General features: G+C 44.4%; 1 protein-coding gene across 3 annotated transcripts in view; it reads right to left on the bottom strand.

Annotated features, from left to right (window-relative positions):
* Window positions 1–22,932, bottom strand: part of abr (ABR activator of RhoGEF and GTPase) — a 106,473-nt gene extending 83,541 nt beyond the window's left edge. For 2 of the 3 annotated variants that reach the window (XR_004213089.1, XM_031857257.1), the window contains exon 1: window positions 21,860–22,932. Coding sequence is in view for 2 of the 3 variants with exons in the window: in XM_031857257.1 (XP_031713117.1) it covers window positions 21,860–22,664 (805 nt within the window). In the remaining variant the exon portion in view is untranslated. Of the gene's footprint in view, window positions 1–7,381; window positions 7,953–21,859 lie in introns of those variants that run through there. The other variant, XM_031857258.1, reaches the window with a different exon arrangement.
* Window positions 22,933–24,244: the final 1,312 nt, after the last annotated feature.

The following is a 24,244-nucleotide window of genomic DNA, read 5'->3' as shown; positions in this document are numbered from 1 at the left end:
CACACACACACACACACACACACACACACACACACACACACACACACCTCGAGCCCCTGAGGACATAGTAAAGGTCCCCACGGACTCGGAGAACACAAACACACTCAGACACATGACACACCCTCTAACATCAAGCCCAACAAAGGATTTGCAGAGCTTCACCCACGTGAAGGCGGCAAGACATTTGCCATTAAAAGGAGAATCCAGCTGATGCTGCTATTTGTGGTATTCTAGCTATATTACAGCACATGTTTACCACGTTTACATAATTCAGTTCTATGCAAAACACTGACTGCACGGTGGATCTTGGGTCAAAAAGACAACAAAAAATATAACAAAACAGAAAGATAGCACGCTGTTTAAGAGGGCGCTTGTCTGGTTGGCATCGGCACTATTTCCTGTACTGTGTGTGTGCGCTCAAAAGATGGTTTCCTCAAGACTTTCTGTATTCTGTGGTATATGAATTGTCTTTTAGTAAAAAAAAAAAAAAAAAAAACACATTGGGGAGCTTTTGTTGATTGAAACAATTACCTAACTACTAATAGGACCGTTTAATTTTAAGACAGAGAGGAGTTGTTTTTCTTCAGAAATAAGTGTATTTATGAAGTATATTTATGCTGAATACAAGATTTCTAAGTCTATTATCAAATGAATATGCAGAGACAAGTAGGGCTGCACCCAATGTTCAAACCTTTTATTGAGGTTTCTGAATGAAACTTTGAACGTTGGTCGTAGTATTTTAGGACGTAATCCCCCTAAAAAAGAAAAAGAAACGTTTTTTCTTAAGGTGGTTATGTAAATGTAACCTATGGTGCTGTTAGATTGCTGCTAGACCGCCCCGTTAATACAGGTGCCTGCTCCCCTTTGTGTTTGGCAAGCGGGAGTAAAAACTGTTCTTTGACCGCAGTGAAAATGCTGAATATGTTGTTCGATACAAACATGTTGAGAATTTTGGAAATGATTACATCTATCTTTTGTTTAGATATATCTAGTGACGAGTTAGTGGAACATGTCAGAAGCAATCCTATGCAGCCACTACTGGTGTCTAATTCTACAATCAATATAATAGCCTGTTAATAATATTATTGTAGCCTGATCATTAACTGCAACTGTGCAGAAACACCAGGTTTAAACTCAATGAAAAGAAGCAGTTGAATGTTATTTTAAAAATAAAAATGTCAACATTAAGAACGAAGCTGAGAACTATTCGGTACAGTGCTGGTGATGAGCTAGCATTAGCTCTTAAAGTGCAGCTGAAGAGCAGATCTGTCACAATACTAGCGGGTCATCATTATTATTAAACGGCAATTATTCGCAGTGGGATTTAGTTTATAGAAAATAGTTTCATAAAGAAACTGCAATATTGGTCAGAAAATCGTTGAGCCCCAGTAAAGCACGAGGTCGTCGCTCAGCTGAGCTGCGGTGTGTGAACGAGCCACAACAACATACTCAGCTGAGCCAAAAGCTACATATATTATTCACACGGTCGGCGCTGAGTGAACCCAGGTGGCCGTGGCACAGAGAAGGACGGTGTTCGGACCTAGTGCCAAAATCTCTCCCTCACTTCTTCAGCTGGACGACGAGAAATTAAACATTTCCACGTTTCCCTACAACTGCACAGTTCCTGTATGAAGTTTCCACAATAAGGGCTAGAATAAAGGATGCTCTTCTCTATTGTGGCCACACTGTATAACAGGTGTGTTTTCACACAGTGTACCATCTTCTGAATCCTGACACGCCCCTTAAATAATACCGATGGTACAGTGGTAAATACTATCTTTAATGGAGAGGATTCTGCTGATACATGCATTTTTTTTTTTTTTTTTTTTTTTTTTTACTGCTGGACGAGAGCATCCGTTACACTGTTCACTTTGCCGTCAGTACTTCCAGTCTGTCTCTGTTAAATACTCAAAGCACGGTGTGTTTGCTTCTCCCTCAGTGGCATCCACACAGCTGTTTGCTGTTTTGGAGGAGCGAACATGAAGCCGATTACATAAGCATGAACCCCAATGGGAGAAAAGATGCTCGAACACAAAGCGGAGAGAGGCATGGCATGGAAGAGGCAGTAGAGATGACGGTATTACATAACAGGACTGCTGTGGGCTGAGTGTGTGTGTGTGTGTGTGAGAGTGTGTGTGAGAACAGATTTAAATGTCTGTTTCTATAGCTACAGTACAGAGAAGGGAAGAAACGGCTTCATCTATTGATCAGCATAATGGAGGAGCTTTTTTACGGCAGGAACACAATGATTCAACACTTGACATACAGCACAGATTCAATTACGCATCACCCACTTCATTCCTACATAGCGGCTATTTTACAGCGACCGTGCCACAGTGTGGCGGCAGCCACAGTGCCGACAGCAAACTGATTAATAATGGTATGCTTCGGCGTTTAGCAACTGAAGAGGTCCAGGGTTCGAGTCCAGGTGGTGGCTCGTACGGTTTTCAGTCAAACACAAATTAATTCTTGTCCTTGTGGCTGCACTAGCGGCTCGTACGACAATATTTCAATAGCGTTTGTTCAGTCTCCTTCAGTAGAATAAATACGTTCCACAAATTGCGTGTTTGGAAAAACTTCCCATTGATCCCATTGATCAGGACTCGTTTCTGCTGGCTACTCAAACAGAGAGGGGGGGCGGGGAGGTGGGTGTTTTGGTCAGAATAGATTTTGTAGGGCGTGATAAATGGGACACATCCCTCGTCGTATGAAACTCCCCCGACGACACTCTGCTGGGAAGCCGTCCAGAATCACTCTGCCGTGCCCTTGTTTGCTGAAGCAGGCCGCGCGACAGCCAAATAACCACCATTAAACACTTAAAGACAGAACTGGGACAGGATAGAAGTAGCAGCTAGCCAGCAGTGAAGTTGGCTCCATCCATCACAGCTGCACAGGAGAACCACAACAGTTGACAGCCAGGGAGAAAAATAACCCACCAGAGTGTGGCGAAATGTGGAGGCATAACCAGAAAACTGAGCATCTGTTTCACCTACATTGATGCAATTGGATTGAATACCCTAACTGTCACATTAAAACAACTTCTAGAGCTCCACTTCAACAGTAAGAGACATGGATGAGTGGTGGTGTCTCATAATGAAACAATCAAAGAAGGTTTTATCAACTGACGGAATGTATTTTTCCAATGAGGTGATCGCAGGGTATTTGTTTGCCTTGATTGAGGGGTATCTCAGCAACTTCAGCATTTAGCCATGCTGATTACGTCTTGTTCCAAACAGGATGTGGGTTTCCTGAGACCTATGAGTCATCCACACTACATTTATGATTAGAGCGCACTAGTTGGATGGCGCCGGGACAGAGAGAAGATTACTTCTCAACAAAAACATGTTGTTCCATATTAGTATCCGCCGCACTGGCAGAGGAAAGTAGCACATATTAACTCTTTCCATGCTGCTAAATGTCCCACCCTGACCCACACAGTGGTGCTTTCGCATGGCTGAACTCCAGCACTGCACAGCACACTGACAGGATGTACAGGAAAATAAGATATATTCAAGCCTCCCTCGCTGTGACTCGGATTAGGGAAAATCGCTTTGACATACGTGCGCACGTGCCTCTGTGCATGTGCCAAATCGGCCATATTCTGACTCTTATGTAATCTGGCTGTCCTTCGATGCTGCTTTAGCATCACATGGCACCGACGCGGGCCGGAGAGGAGGGCCGGCTAATTCTCTGAAGGTTACGGCGCCGACTGCCAGAGTCAGAAGTCAGTCTGCCACTCTGGCCGCGGAGGTGGTGACAGCAGCGTAGTTCAGGGCTCAGAAATGATGAATCCAAAGGCACTGGTAACGCACTGGTAACCCTAACATTATGTTCCTACTAAGAGCTGTGTTTGAAACTCATGTTAAACACTGACCACTTAGTTATTACTGCCTTCCTTCCTCTGATGCATGTCTCCCCTTTTATTCACAGACATCCAGAAAGTCCATTCACCCCGAAAAAGTTCTGCATCAAAGAGTCTCAGGTCAGGCATAGGGTACATTTTGACAAAACTGCTGAGCGACAGGGCTAATCACATAGGGGAGCTTGAGAACAATCTTTTTCATATCTGATATTTTAGGAAAAAAAGGACCAATACTCGACCAACATGTCAACATGATGTTTTCACAAACACACAAAGCTGCTGTTGAAGACGATTCACAATGTGCACAAACCATTGAAGCAACAGAGAAACACAACAACCAGTGTGATGCACGATACATAACAGGGCTCACTGATGAACTGGTCAGAGACCGAAAACAATGTCACCATCTAAATGCTTCCAAAATCAGATCATGGGTAAAAAAATTTAAATATTACAGAATACAATAAAACTGATAAATCGTATCATGTGTGAGAGATTTAAAACATGATGGATTACTTTGATCAAGACAAGAGGAAAGGCAGAAGATGAGAGGGAAAATAAGGTTTTGAGGAAGAAGTATTTGTAACTGACACACTCACACACAAAAACACCAATAGCCGCCTGGGAGTCTACCACTTATGCTGCTGACTGGACAAATGGGGCGGAGGATGACTGATGAGAGGTCTGGGCCAGTGAATTTGTTCATGCACACAACTCTGCACCTTAACTTACTTGCAGAGTTTTTGGGGGTTTTGTTTAAACAAATACATATTTACAGTTTGTATGCAAAAGTGTGATTTATGACAGTTTGTATGCAAAAGTGTGATTTACAACCAACGCGGTGCATTGAGAAGATGCGGCGCAAGCTGGAGGAGATGGCCTCGCTGCAGAGCTGAGCAGAAAGACTTCAGCCTCTTGGGGGAACAAGGCAGCTGTGGCTTTGACCACCCCCCCTCCCCTTTACTCAGCGAGTGGAGGATGTGTGGTCACCGCTTAACATTGAGCCATTAACACAGCTTCAGTGGTCGGAGAGAGAGAGGATGCAATTACAGCCCCATGTTTGGTAATCCACGAACATTACACTGGACTACACTGTAGGAAGGGTGGGACTGTTTGTGTGCCGATGTGTGAACGGAGTGGTGGTACCGAGGGAGTGTACTGCTGTTGAAGTAGCCCTCAAAGAGCTCACAAGAGTGGCGGTGTGATTTTTTATCCCCCCGAGTGGAGGGAGGTGGTCGCTTCAGCAGCCCTTGACGTACCAGTTGACTCATCCAATGCACACAGAGTAAAGGGAAAAGGATGATGGGAAAGCAAAAGGTTGATGAGATGACAGGTGCATAAAAGGACTGTGCCCTTTCCCCTCAGAAGAGCTCATATAGAGCCTGTTGTAATGTTAATAGTCTCCTCTTGGACACATCCCGCCTCTCACTGAATTGCAAATGTGTTTGAGTGCTACATAAATAAAGACGATTGGATTTGATTTCAGTTGTGATGCATTCTGTTTCTGCTCACAGCAATGCTGGAACTCAAATAGCAATAATAGAGTAGTGCACGGACTAAGTACACAGTCCCTGGTGATAGGAAATCATTACCACACAGTTACACATGACCTGATCCATTTTTGAAAAGTGGACCAGTGCATGCCGTGAGAATTCAGTGCTGAGATAATCCAGTGCGATCTATGATGCATTCACAGTTACTGGGAAATAATGATCTTTGATGAAAAGGCCAATATCATAAAACGTTGCTGTACAATCAGACAGAAAAAAGGAACCGCACTGAGCAGGAATACTTCGACATCTTGGGAAATACGCTTATTTATTTCTTGCCGAGAGTTAGATGAGACGAAGCTCTCATATCCGTAAGCTAAATATGAAGCGAGGGCCAGCAGGTGATTAGCTTAGCTTAGTTAGCATAAAGCCTGGAACTGGACCGCTACAACCTGCAAGACAGGGGTCAGGTGACCAACGAAGGTCGTCGAGCTAGCACCGCCGCTAGTCAGCTAATCTGCATGCTGAACACTGTTGGCTATGCAAGCTTTTACAGCACTGACTGTGTGTTTGACTGTTTGAGTTTTTATCCCCGTATACACATTTAAAAATAGTTCTGGCAGGCGGTTTTCTGTTTCAACCTTTGCAGAAGAATCTTATGCTAAGGCTAATCGCTGCCTCTAGTTTATTATTTAGCGTAAATACATGAGGGTTGTATCAATCTGCTCATCCAGCTCTCTACAGGAAAGCAAAGAAGAACATTTCCCCAACTGGTCGAAACTATTCCTTTAAACAGCCAATCACCACCATGCAATGTGTGGCTCAATTGTCCCAAAACAATAACACGTTTACTTTGCAAATTATTCATTTTGACACCTCATTCAGCAAAAAGATACAAGCTACAATGTCCCAGATATAATAATGTTGTAAATCCTACCCTTATGTTGATTACTAAAATGTAGACGACTGTACAGAGTGATAATGACATGCATTCAGCGTCTTTGTGAACTAGACTAACAGCTGCCCACCCACTACACTTCTGACAGCGTGCTTGTACGCTGTGTTTCTTTCTTTCCGTCTCTGTATCAGAAAGAAATACCCAAACACCATCAACCCAGCCCCCCCCCCTCTTCCTCTCCTATTCACTCCCTCTCTGCAGATTAAGGCATGGCAACAATGGTGACACAGTAGACGTTTAATCCCAAAAGGCTGTGTCATGTGCCCGAAACTGCCAACACAAACACACGGCAGCATCTCGACGGCACAAACAGAGAATCACAGCTGCACGTGATGGGTGGTGTGCTATCGCTAGCAAAGTGGTACACGAGCTCACGGCTCTGAATTAAAGCGTGAAAAAAACATTGTTTACGTGTAAATCATCCTCCTTAAAATATTCCTTTTATGGGAAAAGTTGCACTATTATATACACAGTAAAAAAAAAAAAAAAAAAAAAAGTCTGGCTAATTTTAGAGGGAAAGCAAAGGGGATTTCCCCAAACTCCTTGTTTCTTTTTAACCTTATTTCGTAATCTGACATCACTGCTAACACCTGACCTGAAAACAGCGTCAAAGTGAGCCAGCGTACAGTACGACATGTCAGACCGTGTCTACGGCAGAGAGCGAGGACCACAATAAAGAGCGGATTAAAAATTCAACATCAGGCAGCCCGTGTCCTCGATAGGATGGAACATAAAGTTCTACCTCCCGGCAGTAAGCATGACTCACGGGCTTTCCCCTGCTTCTGTGCCTACTGGCCAGCAACAAGCCCCCAAAACAACAGTTGAATGAAGGGGGGGGGGCATCTTGTTATGGACAGCCACACTGATGCACGCTAATTGGACGTCCTGAGAAAAGGCAAAGTGTGTTTTGTTTCCCTGTGCATGTCGCTCTGTTTGTAACACGAACAGGCAGCCAGTGAGACGGAGAAGGAGGGGGGTGCTGGGTAAAATGGCTAGAGGTAAAGACGAGCGCAAACAAACGGGAAGCGATGTGTGGAGAGGAGCAAACGGATGGATGGATGGGATACGTACTGCTGTAGAGGGTGTCGATCCAGGAGAGCCGGGGCAGGCCACGAGCACTGAGGGGCTCCATCCTCCTTGTCTCTCCCTGTCTCAGTCACTCAGCTCCCTTTTTTTATTTCTTCCGTCCTTTTTTTTGGGTCGCTGCCTTTCGCGTTTTTGGCCTCTTCTCTCGTCCTTATCCTCGAAAAACAGCCTTCATCTCGCAGGGAGAAGCTCAAAGAATCCTTTGGCATGAATGTCAATAAGACACCTCCGGGGTCCAGCAGGCAGGCGAGCGAGCGGGAGTGTTTGGGTGAGGAGTGTATGAGAGAGAGATTAAACAGGCTGGAGACAACCGCCGCACACCGTTGCTAGGGGAAGGGAGAAGCACTCCCTCTCTCTCTGTTTGGCTTGCTCGCTCACTCCCATCCACCCCTCCTCTCTCTGAATTCTGCGCGAATAGCTCTCCCTCTCTCTCCCTCTCCCTCCCTCTCTCCCTCCCGTGGACCAACGAGGCTCGTGTCAACTGCTTTAACTGTAAGGTACCTTTTAAAAAAATCAACACTATACCTACATCCGTTCTACTTTTTTTGCTGCCCTTTTTTATTCTTTATACATATATTTTCTTGTTTATTGTAAATTTGTGTTTGTAACCGGAGACAAATTCCATGTGTGCGTAAGAGCAGGAGTTTCTTTCATTTCTTTCATGGAAGTGCAGCGTACTTGAAGTACCAGTTCTGTTCTAACGAGGGAAAACCAACATGTGTAAAGCGTCATGCAATCGCCAGCCATGTTTATTTTTTGATTTCTAAAACTCTATCTGAAGATGGGTAAGGAGGAACTAGTCCACAGATACAGAAATAAAGTTACACTACAATTGAATCTGATAAATAAAGCAAAGAAAGCGACATCCTCATTACACAATTAAGAATCTCATAGACTTCTCTATTGATTTTCAAATGATTGCCGTGTCAGATTTTAATGGGAGCATTAGTACGCGTAGCACATTAGCTCTCCTGTTGCTGACAGCATCGCCACGCAGCGTCCCTTTGCTTTCCATCCGAAACAACGCGCTGTGTTTCTGAACGCATGTGCTCCAGAGGAGAGAAATTAGAGACGAACATCGTGCCAGCGGCAACAAAGCCCGATGTCAAGCCCTCCCCTCAAACCCCTGTTGGCCCCCCCCCGTCATCCTCCTCTAACCAGCATGGGGGAGGAAAGACGAGAGGCAGAAAAACTTCAATTAGGCCACAAAGGCTCAGGGGAGCCCCCCCCCCCCCCCCCCCCCCCCCCGCTCATGTACCCTCAGCAGGCAGAGCACCGGCCCCAAGCACCGCTCTTTGTCTGGCTGCACATCTCGTATGTGCCAGCTGGGGGAAACGCACAGACATTCAACCACAGTGCGCACGCGCACGCACACGCACGCACACGCACACGCACACACACACACCTCTCAAATGGCCAGAGGTTATATAAGCCTGCATGTGTTAATGTATGTCAGGGTTATTATTAATGAATATAAATGTGTCATTATGAAGGGGGAAGACACACCGGCATGCACACCCTCAAGGTTTTGAGAGCACGCGCACACACACACACGGAGATGAACACAGGGTCGGTGAGTGGCACTTCATCAAAAATAGATTCACCTACTGTACAGCCTCACACATCCTTTGTCTTCAATCTGGGACAAAAGGGTGTTTCACTCACACACACACACACACACACACACTCACACACACACACACACACACAAGTGTGTGTTCCTCCTAAATGTCTCATCATTCAAGGGGGCAGAGCCAAACAAAGAAAAGACACACGTGCCATGCTAACACACACACACACACACACACACACTCTATATATGCAAACACACCAAGCTGCATGTTAGTCTTCCTGGAGCGTCACAAACTTACATTTTTCAAATATTAATAGGCAGTCAAGCTGTGCAGTAAGAAGGCCATTACTGTCTCTACAACCCGTATAGACACACACACACACACACACACACACACACACACACACACACACACACACACACACACACACACAGAGAAAACACACAAAGCCAACCAGCTTGCAGAGCTTCAGGTAAGAGCAGTTTAAGTATCTGTCTAGTTCCAGCTGTTTGAGAGGGGGGGGGGGGGGCTTAGCACTTCAGCAACAGTTCCTTCTCCATAAAGGTCAACATTCAGCGACAGTCCACTCTGTGTGTGTGTGTGTGTGTGTGTGTGTGTGTTGGCATAAAGGCCGAGCAGGTGGATTGAATGCATGGATAAGAATCTAGACTTCAGGCTATCATCATTTTAAATGTCTCCACAGTGAAAATGGTTTTACTAGGGAGAAGAAGGTGCACTGTGTCGGACCACCGGTCTAAAATCAACTCATCCAGATGTTGGCAAAGAACCCTGTGAGTAAGTGTTTCTAATGTGGGTGTAACACAAACAGAAATCCATAACACGATACATCATTTCTCATTACAGCAAGAAATATTGACTGCAACAAAACAAAAAAAAAAGAGCCTAAAATCCATACGTCCCTTTGATCATGCCTGTAATCCCACTGTGAGCGACCCACTGTGCTGCATGGCGCTCAGAGGCTTATTTAGGCTGCACAAAGTCAAACGGGAGTTAGAGGTCTTCTGCACCGCGTACTCCCGCAGGAAATCTGATCATCCGCTTCACCGTTTAGACCCAACAACTGTTCAACAAGCCACCTCAACAAGCCTCATTCTGTGCACCGACAATGAAAAGCTCCTACTGGAGGTGGATGAAAAACATCATGGACTTAGTGCGTGTGTCTACAGAATGAAACAATCCACACACAATATGTAACAGAATGGTAATCAGATATGATATGGATTGGAACACAATGCATTTCATAAGCTCAATAATAAATATAAGAAAAGGAACTGGTTTGGAGAATTACAGCTCTTGGTTAACACCACCATTATTATAATCCTACTTGGTATCACTGCTCACGTTGTTTCAGTATGATAACCAGCTGAACTGTTGTTTGGAAAAGTAAATCAAAAAGCGTCCATGAACGGGCAGCAGGTCGATCCATTACTGCCTTCTATCAATCAATGTTGCACGCTCTTAACAGGTAAAGATTTCTTGTCATATAGTCGGTCAGTGTGCCTGTGTGCGTGTGTCTATAATTAGGAAGCATAGCAGCCCACCAGCCAATCAGAGTGCTACCCACCACTCTCCTACCCCTCCATCCTCTGTGTTCTACCCAGATACCTCTGCCCCACCCCAATTTCATGTTCGCCCCAAACCCCCAGGCCTGGTGTTGATGGCACTAATTTACCAGTCACCAACTCTCACATGTGTGTATGTGTGCCCCCCCCCCCTGCTTGGCACTGCAAAACTAACTTGTAGGTGAGAACAAAGTTAATTGGAAATATTAACCTGATTTGCCTCTTTATTTATTTTTTTACATCCTGCTCCTGGACAACCCCCCGCCCACCCACATCAAAATGTTTTCCAGTGCTACTGGTTTGTGTGTGTGTGGTGGAGTGAGAGAGTGGGGCTGCACATATAGCCAATGTTTCCATACGAGTGGCTTCAAAAAAGCCTAATGAAGCGCTGGAGCATAATAGAGTTCACAGAAGTACGAATAATTATGGAGCCATGCTAGCGTTAGCATGGCTAAAAACAATCTCTATAAACATGAAAATAATTTCACTCTTTACTCGACTCTTGAATCTTGTACCAGCGCAACATTTGGCAATGAAACGTGACTAAAATATTTAAATATTTTCTGATCATTTCAGAAGGGAAGTAAAATCAAAACATGGCTGTACTCAACTCATGGTGCAGACTGTAGCTGGTGTATAAGATCAGCACTAAACATACCCGTTTAATTCACAATACCAACACAAAGACACTCAGCCTTGTGTGTGGACACACTCCGTGGAGATGGATGACGGTATTCTCTGGCTATATGTTTTTTAGACACGTTGTTTTGGGGGTCGATGGGCGGGGGGGGGGTGGGGTTGGTAGGGAGGGGGGGTCAGCAGGGACGAGCGCTGACTATGCATTATTAAAAAGCCCAGAGTGCACTAGTGATTAACGTCTGTTTGTTAAATGGGAATGCCTGAAATCATCTGGGGCGTTTTTCTTTTTCTTTCTATTTCATTTCGAAGTTAAACGGTGTGATAAGCCCCGTGGGTTTTTTAAATACATTTTTATCTCAAATGGACGAATAAGTCATTTGTCCGTCTGTTTGTCATAGGTCACTATTCTCCATCAATTCCAGGTTTTATCACAGAGAAAGAGTCATTCATCCAACAATTACTTTGATACCACCATTCCTTCTTCATCTACTTCAGTGTGTGTGTGTCTTATTAGAATAACAATATTTGTATATGACTTTAATTGTTAACGCTTCATGACAACGGACCTCTCTTCGTTAAGCTTTTCTATCTAATTGACAAATCTACAGCGAACGGAAGAAAACCATGAGAGCTTGTGTGTGTGTGTGTGTGTGTGTGTGTGTGTGTGCGCGCGCGCACGCGCATGATGCATCACAGTATGTGCTATGGCAAGCGAGATCCCCTCACCCCGTTTGCCCTGAACCCCCCCACACACACACACTAACTCCTTCACCATCCAATTATGTGGAACGGACCTGTCTGGTGGACCACTGTGACATATCTGTGTCTGATGTTTCTACATTAAACCAGACTCGGATTTATGAGATGATAGAGCCTCCTTAGATACAATCCTGCACCCGTTTGTGTCAAAGAGAAAGACTGAAGAAGGGACAAAGAGGTGTGTGTGTGTAGGTGTGTGTGTGTGTGTGTGTGTGTGTGTGTGTGTGTGTGAGAGAGAATGAGAGAGCGAGAGAGTATTCATCCCATGCCAGCTGAATTCACTTTGATCTATTGAGGTCAATGTGGAAATCATCTGAATCATGCTGTGATTGGACAGACACCAGATAAGGAGAGCTGGCCCTGCGCGCACACACACACACACACACACAAAAGTGCAGACACACTGTAAAACATCTCATGTGTTATTTATGCTGTTTTCTCATCGTTAGTGTTTGTTTGTTGCACAGACGAGCTTCGCTTTTCCTCCTTCACACACTTGCACAGGGAGCTTGTCTGACATCTTTTAAAACTAACCCAGCGAGGAGATGAGACTACAAAACAACCTGTCTGTCTGTCTCTCTAAGTTGCTGCATGTGTTTGTTTGTGTGTGTGTGAATGAACACAAAGGCACCACACGTGTATCCACTCGACAAATGGTCTTCTGATCTGGCCGATTTCCTCAACTGCCTGCCCATAAGCACAAACACACAACCCATTATAAGATGGACAAGGGAGTCTTGTAAAGGTACTGATGTCTGAATAAAGACCTGCTGCACTCTAGTGTTTAGTTTCTGTCAACACAAGCTGTAAGGGCTCAAGAAAATATCTTCAGTGTGTGTGATGAGGAGGGACAGCAAGCAAGAATTTTACTCGCGTTTTACTGGTGATCTGCAGACATTTTTAAACTTCAAGTTTATTTTCTTCCGTTTCTACACGTGTGCCATCAAAGATTGCGTGTTGGGCCCTGAGGGCTACCCAAGAGCGAGTGACCTACGATTCAGGAGTGTGCCTGAACGCATCCTGTGTGGAGAATAAAAACGAGAGCACCGACGCTGCGGTTGCTCACGTTGCACATCCTGTGTAAACACGGCGTAACACTACTCACAGATGAAAGAGAGGAGGAATATGGAATATTAGCCCACTGTACAGAATTACATTAATGGGAGCACGCATTACCTCACAATCCCCAATTGAAAATTTGAATAATCAAAACAAACAAACACTGAAACACTGCAGAATGGAAACAAACACACCACGGTGAACCTGTCACTGTTGCAGATGTCCACATGAGGGCGCTGTGTCCATCTCCCCCTGCATCCCTCAATCCCCTGCAGTTAGGGTGTGCTCTCACTAGCATTATGTCCGCTTAGGTGCAACTGTTAGTCTGACAGCATGTGACTGAGACACATACAGTGGTGCAGCACTGAAGATCTGAGAAGTCATCAACAGTTTTTTATGGACTTGTTAAAGATCTATTTGAGTGCTAAAATGTGGCACAGGTGAGTGAGCTTCATGATTGGTTGGGAAGCTGCCACGCCTCCCGAGAGCTCAACTGTGTCACCAGGACAAGAAGGACGGCACGTTCTCACACCACGTCACCCTCCTCACCGCAAGCGAGCGGCAGAGCAAACCCACAGGTGACTGCAGTAAGAGCGCAGAGGCTGTGATCAGAATCCACGATGATCCATGAAGCCCTCTGTGTACGGAGCCAAACCCACATGCAATAAAACGAAGGCGGTGTTTGCGAAAGTTGCAGAATTAGCGTGGCCTTAAAGGTAATCCTGAGAGCAAACGGCAGCGTGTTGCATTCTTCTCGGTTCATTTGCAAAGACCGAGCTTACAGCTTGTGGTCCTACGGGGAGCTCGTCAACACTGTGCAAACAGCTTGAACACAACTTTCTACTGCAGGGATCTTCCTCCAGGTATAAGGCCATGCCTATACGTTTAACCCTAGAGCTGCAGGCTCAGTGTAGCTAGTGTTTCCCACATGGGCTCACACACACAATGACACTCGACACCCGCATCGGGAGCTCCTGTGACCTGAAACTCTTTCCTTTCTCTGACCCAGACATCAGATAGCGTTCCCCTCCTGGTTGTCTAAGTGCATAATAAACCATTATGACATTATTCTGTTGCAGCAGGAACTAGAGCACCAAGAAGTTTTGTATTATGCAATATATTGTAACCCTTTCAATTCACCCATCAGTGTATTTTTTTTCTATTCCAACCTATAGCTAGAAGAGGAAGTGAAAGTGATGAGCGCAGCAGAGGAAGTCCTCAAGACATTAACCAGAGTACACTGGGAGAGAGGACCATGTGTGCCAGTACAGGTGTTTTAAAACCGTCACACTTCAGAGAAGGCCGATGCTTCATTAATTCTCCTGGTGTGTAGCTGACAACAAAAATAGCTTTCTTGAGAAGGAGTGACAAAAGCTGGCGAGACATTATGTCTTCTATTGCTGAGAAAGAATAACTTAAGCGTCAGGGGGGAAGGAAAAAGAAAAAAAAAAAAAAAAAAAAAATTAAAAAAAAAAAGAGAGCCGGGTCATGAGAACGTCTCCTGCTGCGACAGCTATGAAAGCCAAAAGTCTGCAGCAAGTCTCCTTAAAGCTTGGCTCGGTAACACAGGAGAAACCAGCAAGACTAAGCTGGAGTTTTTAAATGATCCAACCGGGAATAACCAGCCCAGTGGTGCCAACGCTTTTAGCTAGCAGCACTAGCCCGGGCAGAATGCCAAGGCAGGCAGGTAGCCAGTCCAATCATTACAGTTGGGTCAAATGAAATGATTGGACTGGCTTATTTCAGCCACAGATACCAGATTTTTAAAATACGTGATCAACCAAAGCTTTGATAGAAGTGACGGAGACGTTATTTCCCACGGCTGCCATCTGACACGGTAACACTGTCACCATGACAACTTCACACACACCAGCAGGGAGAACACAAGCCAGACGTTCAGGGGACAGAACAAGACCAAGACTTGTTTAACGGACATTTAACGCACTCTCATCATCCTACACAGTTTGACATTTGGGCTCTTTTTGTTCCACGACGCTCTCTAAGCATCCGGAACTTATGGCTACTAAAGGTCAACATCAGCCTCCTAATACCCATGAAACCATGTGAGACAGCTGAACACGCACCAGATCATGTCTGAGTCAGCAGGCGGTGACCACCGGCCGACCAACGCTCAACTTCCTTCTGCAACGAGCGAGCCGCCTAAAATACCACTTCTGATTGAAAACATGACAACTGTTATTGAGGATACAGGCAGGAGAAATGTTTCTCAATAAGCATTTATATCATTTCCTCCTCTTCGTGATGTGGAACAAGCCATGACAAGTTTACTGATCGCACCCATTAGCACTCATCACACAATGAAACTCAATGAAACTTAAATTTGATCTTGCCGGCTCGCAGAGCCTCATGTGAAGCTGTGCTTAGTTTTGAAAATAAATAAATTAAATAAAAATAATTTTAAAATGTACTGAAAGTACCCAAACTGGCTTTAGGCCTAGATTAAAGACCCAAAGTGTTCAGTATACAATAGACCATTATTATTTATGATTAAATAAATAGTCATATGATGAAATAAATCAAGAAATTATTAAATATTTGAGTTCCATAGTACATGCAGGAATAAAATTAGAATTTGGGGGGGGGTGCATGATCAAACGGTTGAATACTGACCCCCCCTCCCCCCAGTCAAAGTGGGAGTAGCTGCATTTGGAAGTAATGAACGGATATATGTGGCCGTGCACACCCACTGGCAGTGTGTCTGACAAGAATGCAGAGCACTGTGTGGACCCATTAGCACTGAACACACACACACACACATCCCAGCTTCTTACCACACACACCACACTGGGGTCTCCATGGCAGCCATAGCAGTCAGCCAATCAGAGGAGGCGTTGGGTGTTTTCTCTGATTTCAGACTGAGAGGAAGTTTAAGTCTAAATGTCAACATTAAAAAAAAAAAAAAAAAGAACTCGAGCCGTGTTGTTATTCTTTTCATATTATCCTTTTAGCTAATGTGCTTTCCCTTCATTTCTGTTCATTTACAAAATAAACACCGGCGGGATCAATTCATTGACGTCACTTTTGTGTCGAGCACACCAGCGGTCGCTGTGTGAATCAGTTAACTGACAGGAAACACACCGCTCTGTTGCCCCTGTATCGTGCAGCTGCTCATCTCAACTTGATTTGAATTGAATTGAGAGACTCTCACGTCAAGGATGAGATTGCATCTCCTGTATTTTTCTTGTATTTCCCCCGTGGTGTAAAAACCCTAGCACCAAGCCTCCAGTCGGTTTGTTTGTCTGGGTTTTGTTTATGGGATGGGGAGGGAGACTCAGGGCAAGAGAGAGGAGATCTGGATCAGCCCCGTCTCCAGGGAGATCATAATAGCAGCACGGGGAGGGGGGGGGGGAGACACACACACACACACACACACACACACACACACGTACAAAGGGCAGTGTGCCAATGTCCTTTTAAACAGAGAGCTGGTGGGAAACCAGGTAATGTTAAAGCTCCACTGTGAAGCCACTGACAATATCATTAATTGTTTATATTTCCTGAGTTCTACCTCATTAGGTGCCACTGTCAGTTAAGTTTGAACCAAATGCTCACTATATGTTACTTTTTAAATGATCCGTGACATTATCTCATGAATTTATAAGATATCATAACCGCCATCTTGCACCTCATCCACTTTCATTGCTCATGTGGGGTGACAGAATCTACACTGAGTGATATCTGAACCCGAGACTGCACTGAGGGAAATCCTGCTATGATGCAGAAAGACCACACTGTTAAAGTCACCAGGTGAAGTGTATTACTGTTGACTGCTTTCACACAAGTCACAAGTGATTTAGAGAAACCCGGGGACAAAGGTAATACATATGCAACATGTACTAAACCGAGACACAGGTCTAGAGCTGGATTTCTGTAAGTGTGCATGAGCCTTTGTACGTGGTGTGCTAGATACAAATATAGACATGAGAGCACCAGAAAATATTAAAGTCCTACTCCTGCATTTCTCACCTACGATAAAGAACTAAGGTCAACTCCTGCATCCATCTTAGAAAACGAGCAATGATGCTGCAGAACCCACACCTCCTACTCCATCTATCAGAGACATCCTGTCTGCCCCCCGCCTGCACACTCATCACCAAGGTAACACGGGGACATGTAGGACCATAAATAGTCCTTTAGTTGTGAGGATTTAAAGCCGTGGATTATTAGACTGCGTTCACTTTGAAAAGATATTAGAACGTCAAAGAACTGTCCCATTGTTTCCATCACTGCTCTACAGGAGGCTATAGTATATAATATATATATATATATATATATATATTATATAGTGACTTCATTCTCTGCTCAGGTGGCCATTATAAGATACTGTTTGTATCTTAACATATCAAACAGTTATTTGCTGCTCTGAATATCAAATGTAGCACGTTTAAGTCTATGAACTGTCGACACAAAGTGAATAAGAGAACCCCAGGTGACATTTAAAGGTTGCTTGTTATTTCCAACCAGCAGTTCAAGACCGGAATCTATTCAATTTACTGTCAGAAAAAATCCTCACATTTGAGAGGCAGGGCAAACGAATAGTTGCCGATAATCGACTCAGAGATTAATCGACTGATAGTTACGTTACCTGTCTAAATTTGACGTTCTTTAGGTTTTTTTCTATGTATTTATACCACGATGTGTCCACATAGCGCTGCCTGTTTTCAATGGATAAACAAGTTTAAGAGCAGTTGTGTTTCTGATTAGTCAACCAATTAATCATGTGGTCTGTATAATGTCATATTTAGTAAGAAAATGTCTATCAGGATTTCACAGAGCCTATAAGTCTAAGCCTCATATCTACCCGAGCTCTGCAGCAGTGCTGCCTGGGAAATATCTCACATGAGGCGGAGTTTTGGGAGAGATTTACTCTGATTGGCCTTTTTCTTTTTGCCTACATTATTAGAGGACCGTCTGCCCCAGTAGGGTTGTCAGTGTAAGACACTGTAGTAACTTGAGCAGTCAAACTGTCTGCTAAACCTGAAGTGTGTACACGATGAGGCACAAACCAATCAAATAGTCTCAGCTGCCATTCACACCACAGAGTGTTAACATGGAAACAATATGACAGCACCCCCCCCCCCCCTCTCTCTCTGCGTATGCTATTCAGGACGGGCCTGGACAAGCCGTGCTTATCTGAGGCAAGAAAGAGCCAACCCAGAGGAGACGAGAAATATGTGTGTCATATTCAGGAATCGGTGACAAGAACAGGTTTCTCCTCCAGTTTCCCCTTTTTGAGCAGCACACCTAGAGATCAACACCAACCATCCAGTAGCCTCACGAAGAAATAGGACATGCAAACTAACCCCGTTAGCAGGAAGACAACATCATCAACAATACGCCTGGCGACGGCGTAGTTCATTACATTACAGAACCGACGCTAAACATGTTGTTCCTTAATTGTATGTTTTGGCAGGACCCTCACTCCAAAGACTTTAATTCCCAAATGATACGTCCACAGCCCAGAACCAGAATATCTCTCACTAGCATCGACTGTTTGTGGAGCGACTCATCTCAACACATTGCCCTCAAGGTTTGTTTTTATAATTATAATAACAGGCCTTCATGTCAGCTATACATAATTCCATATTTAAATACTTACATTTGAAATTCAAAGCGCACCTGCAATTTAAATAGCAAATATAAATAAATCAAATGTAGCCCCTTTAAAGGGTTGAATGTGAGAGTACTGTTTTTTTGTTCTTGCTCTGCTACGAGCTGAGAGAGAAGTGTGCTATAGGTAAGAGAAACATGAAGCAGTGCTCTCAGCTGGGCCATCCTGTTGGCAAAGTGACTTCAGAATAAACAGCTCTCAATCAAATGACCTGATCAACTTCACGTAAACTTTCACATCTAATTTGCCAGCTGAACCTGCATCGCCAATCAAACAGCAAGTCGTCACACTTTACTGGGAGGAGTGCAGAAATAAAAACACAATTCTCTCTGCGCAGATCAAAGTTGCTGTCGGCTAAAAATAAACAATGTGTTACACTTACTCCCTCGTTCTACCTTGCAGCTTGCTTGCACATTCCTCCATAGAAATGCTTTACATAGTTAGGATAGCTGAACACTGGAATCTGACCATCACTCCGAACAGCTGTCTGCTCTGCTGCATGCTGGCACGACCAAAACAAAACACCAGTGGAAACTAATTTCAGGGAGATGTTTATCATCAAGAAAGTAATCAAATTCAACAAAACTTATGTTAACAGTCTTCAAATAACAATGGATTGCTCCAGGTTCAGACCAACACTGTGCCGTGAATCAGAGGTGACTCACGCCACACGGAGAGGACAGAGCCATGGCTTCAGACGCCCGTGACCTGATGGATGACCTCTTCCCAGCAAACGCACGTCACACATAAGGGCATCGGCAATGAGTAAGACCCCTGGCATGAGCCCACTGCTGCGTGGGAGTAAGAGTGGACAAGCATCCCACAATGCCGGCGTGACCAGGAGCCAGACAACTGCGGTTTCTTCTATTAAAAAGCTTGACCTCGCATGCCAAGTCAACGTTTCTAGTTCTTCCCACAGATCTACATGCCCTCCATTGTTTACAGCCACAGTAAAGGCTTTCCACTGATTACTTCCCATTTGTCAGAGCAAAACATCATTATCCTGCTGGAGAACAAAGATGGAGTAGATTAATTACAGTAAGTGATTATCCTGACTGACCCAAAGGTTTATGGGAAACTATCTCCCCTAATAGATACCCCGTATATCCTCCTTCACTACAATGGAAAACAAACAGTGTGTCTTGATTAGAAAACGACGCCAGGTGTTTACTAGTTTTTTCCAAATTTTGGACTAGAGATGAGAGACCAGCTCTTGACACATAAGACGCTCTCACACTAGTCATGTCCCACGACTTCTGTTAAGAGCCGTTTACCCACACATTCATGTCTCGTTTTGACAAAAGGCGTGTCTTTAAATGGCAGCCCCTCAAATATGACGTATACGATTTCCCACTTTTGCTTGACGTCGTTTAAACGTCTAATCACACAAAGAGAGTTTTCTTCAATCAATTGTTCTATAAAGACAGAGCTTCAGCTTCAGCTCTGGTGTCTAGTCGTCACGGAGAGGAAGAACTGGACCTGAAGGTCTCATTCTGCTCCGGCTGATAAGACTTCAAATACTAAAGCCAGACATTTCCTAAAATCCTTTTTATATAATTCAGACCAGTTCATATGCAGCAAATCCCTTTAGTTGTCATTAAATGCCTTCAACAGAAAACAATTAGCTAACAATTAGTAATAAGCCCACCCATAATCCTAAAATATTAAAGGGGCCGAACAGACTGGGGCAGAAGAATGTGTCGCAAAATGTTTCGTCTTCCGCTATCCATTCTCATGCTCAAGTTAGTCATTGAATCTTGACTCATGACATGCAGACAACCTCCATCAATGTTGCCACACTGATTTGAGGAAGTTTGTGTGAATCCTGCTTCCTGGATTAGCCGTCTTATTATTAGCACCGGGGTGTCGACCCTACGGTCCTATAAAACTACGAATACTAACAAACCATTGGCAATGCTGAGCGTTGCCGATGAGCTGAAGAGATAGATTAGAGTTAGATGAAAGCTAACGTAGTTTAGCACAAAAGACTGGAAACAGCCACGTTCTGTGCTGCTTGTTTGTTTGTTTAATGCAAAGAGTGTAAAATGTCGAACTATTCCTTTAAACCACATTGTAACCCAAAGCTTGTCGGTGAGCTTCATACTAATAAAGTCACAGTTCACTAAATTGAGTTCAACCTTATTATTTACATTTAACCTGTGCCAAATGATCAGACTTTGTGTTGCAGCTGTGATATAGGAATACTGTACATTATTGGCTTTTCAGGTTAATGATGCAGGAACAAACACAGATGTTAATGTCACCTTACAAATACAAAAAATAAAAAAGTTAAGCAGTATCATAGTCATAGTACTAAAACATGTTTTAACATTATTGATTATTGAGCATCTCTTATCAATAACTATTTTTTAATGATCTATAAAACTGAACTTACTTCTACTGTTAGAACAATCTTGTGGTTTGTTTCCATCTCTCGTGTCTTGATTACTCCAATCTGTGGATTTCAGTGTAGTCTCAGGTGTCAACAACACCGTTATCTTCCACTATACCAACCGCACTTCAGCTCCCAGGGGGCCGATCTAACACCACTGCAGACCTCTTTCATTTGTGGCCCTGAAATCTGTTCCCAAACTCCTGGATAGACTACTTCATGTGGACTGTGTCACACAAGCACACTAATAGAGTGGCATATGAATTCTATAATTCTCTGCTAACACATTGTACCAAAAGCACATAGACAGACTACCGTAGGCCCAGTCAGAGGCAAACCACTAATACATGATTAAAAAAAACAAGGTGATGCTGGAGCATTGGTCTACCTGGAAAATGGTATGTTGCAGCAGACTGTGTGGTTATTAGCTCCCTTTAGTCAGGTCTGATATGGTTAACTTCAAGTCTGGTCCTGAGCCAAACTCTGGGAGGATCTATTTTGTTTCCTGATGTCCGCTCCAAATGAAGAAGCATGCCAGATATGAATAAATCACAAAACACTGCTGATCAATAAGCGAAGTGGATTGTAATACAGTTAATGGGGCTGTGCTAAAATAGTGTCCAGCTGGTCAGTCTGTGCACACTGAGGTGATCAAAGTCAAATGCATTGCGTTGGTTGATAAAGCACCACTTAAGCCAGATCCTCACCCAGGAACCTCAAGAACCAATACTTATGCCTTGTCATATACAATGCACTAGTATTGTGTCTTTATATTTTTATTTTGTCATTGCATCACCAGTGGTGAGTTGACATTAAAATAATTACCTGCAGAAGAGGAGTCGTCGTGGTCGGAGCTCAGGTACCCATCGCTCCTCCTGTCGGGGGTGCTGCACCCGGAGCCGCGCGAGGCTCTGCGGTGAACCTGCGGGATGGACGGGGACAGCCTGCCGTCGTCGCCGGAGTCGAAGTCCCTGCTGTGGCGGAAGGGCCGCCGGGGGTCCCGGTAGCCGATGGGCGTCCTCTGGTTGTCCCTGCCGACGGTATTTGGTGCCAACAAGTTACTCCTGACGAAATTCTCATTAAGCTCCGTATCTTCGTATTCCCGGTCGCTGCCCGCCTCGTTGTCATTCGGTAGACAGACGCGAGCTGGGACAGGGTCCTTTTTCTGAAAGCTGGGTTTCCGTGGCGGGACCGGGATGGGAACGGGCTTACCAGTCTTGAACCTGCCTCGCCCGAAAGAGCTCATGACACCCGCCGTGTTACCTGCCGCGTGGAGCTTCACGCCCCCTGAGTCGGACACCTTGGTCCTCTGCCCGTCGCCCTCATCCTCCCGCCGCTGCGGTCTCCGAATATCCCCCGTTTTACAAAAGCCAAATGGGTCCGCGTTAAAGTTTTCGTCTTTGCCTGCAAACCGTTGCGGGTCGTTTCTCTTCTGTCGAGCCATGGTGGTCTGCAGGTAAATCACCTTGAATTTCTCCTCCGCCAGCGCCTTCTGGAGCCTCTTCAGGTTGGCCTTACTCGTCTCCAGCTCCGACTCGATGTCCTCCACAGAGTTCAAGTCCATGTTAGGTACTCTTCCGTCGGGAAATTCATTCCTCCAGTGCTTTGCAAATTCCTCCTGTTCCCACATAACGTTGTTCAATTCGGGCTTCCCGCGAGCCGCAGTGTCGTAACAGTCAAGAGAGAAATGTTGGAGCTAATAACTCTTCTGTGTCTTCACCGACAGTCAGCGGCGTGTCTGTCGCATTCATGCACCTTCCTCTCCTTCTAAGAACAAAAAAGCTGTCTCTCGATATTAACTCGACCGTTTTCTGACCATCTTCACCCTCCCACACATACAAACAGCGGGCGTACTGTGCACGCCGAGTGATGCGGATAACAAGTTTGTCGCTACGCTGAAAAGTTTCGAGACTTCCTGGATCGAGACGTGCTGCCTTCAAGTGCTGCTCGGACAAGTGTGTTGTCCATATAGTTTTATGTCAGTAAAATCAGATCAACGTAGCAATCAATACAATACTTTGAAGCAGATGTGTTTGGCTTTCTTTGGGGCGAAAAAACCCACATTATTTATGTAACTTCAACATTTAAAAATTAACCACAGAGCTAATTTAAGAAAGTATCGAAACACAATATTAATTTGACTAGTGTATGACAGCAACATCCCAGAAATGTTTATCATCAAACGATTACTCTGTCTCTATCTCCATATAACATATCTCGTAGCACTTGAGTAGGCCACCACCATTATATACAGTCTATTATTCCCCATCGTGCTAACCAGCACCGAAATAATTCCGATAGCACTTCAATGCAACAAGTATTATTGAAGTGGAAGCTGTTCACTCTGACAACAATCAATGTTCACACCATGTGGTGCAAATTTGAAAGTAGCCTTTATTTGTTTGTTTTTTTTACAAAGAAACATACTATGCATATACATGACAGGTGAAATGGTGGATTAATATCAAAGTCCTATACTTATTGGCTCAAATGGGCTATTCTTCAAAAAGAACAAGTGAATAGGAGAACAGACTTACTGCAATGGACAGTGTGCATCTCTGTTCTGTGAAAGGACGGCACTGTGACAAGACTGCTGGTGGTTTGACATAAAGGAAGAGAAGAGTGGTGTTCATCATGCTATACTTGCTACCCGGCCTCCGTGAAAACACTACTCCACCTGCAAACCCACATGCACGCTTCGGTGCTTTATTACACACATCTGTGCATGCATATCATATGCAGGCACGTGTCCTCGTGCTTTTGCTGGTTTTGGTTGATGCTATTTTATCACTGCAGAATAATCTTTGGTGACAAATGTGACCTTTGCTCAGCCTTTTTCTTTTTTCCCCCACCCACTTGATTTGTGGCACACCTGGCAAATACTTTACATTCAACATTTTTTAATTTAGCAAAAGAAACATTTGTTTTGTCTAACCTTGAAAGCTTTGGATCATAGTGGGTTTCATACGCAAATGAGCAACGATAAAACACAGTCACCTTCAGCTCAGCGGGATGAAACAACTTGGTAAGCAGCCAAGCAAGAGGCTTCCAGTAAAACTGAGTTGTAATGCTATACGGCAGAGCAGAAAGTTACCAGGAGGGATGGAAGCTTGGTGCCTGGATCCCTGCCCAGAACTGAAACATCATTCTCCTAAAAGCTTTCAGCAGCCATGGAGGAATCATTGATCAGCACTCGTTGCGGGCCTGAGA

The sequence above is a fragment of the Anarrhichthys ocellatus genome, unplaced genomic scaffold (assembly GCF_004355925.1).
Source record: "Anarrhichthys ocellatus isolate YVR2014 unplaced genomic scaffold, GSC_Weel_1.0 scaffold18, whole genome shotgun sequence".
Taxonomy (NCBI): Eukaryota; Metazoa; Chordata; class Actinopteri; order Perciformes; family Anarhichadidae; genus Anarrhichthys; species Anarrhichthys ocellatus.
Note: the sequence above shows the minus strand (reverse complement) of the source record. Positions and strands in the feature narration are given on the sequence as shown.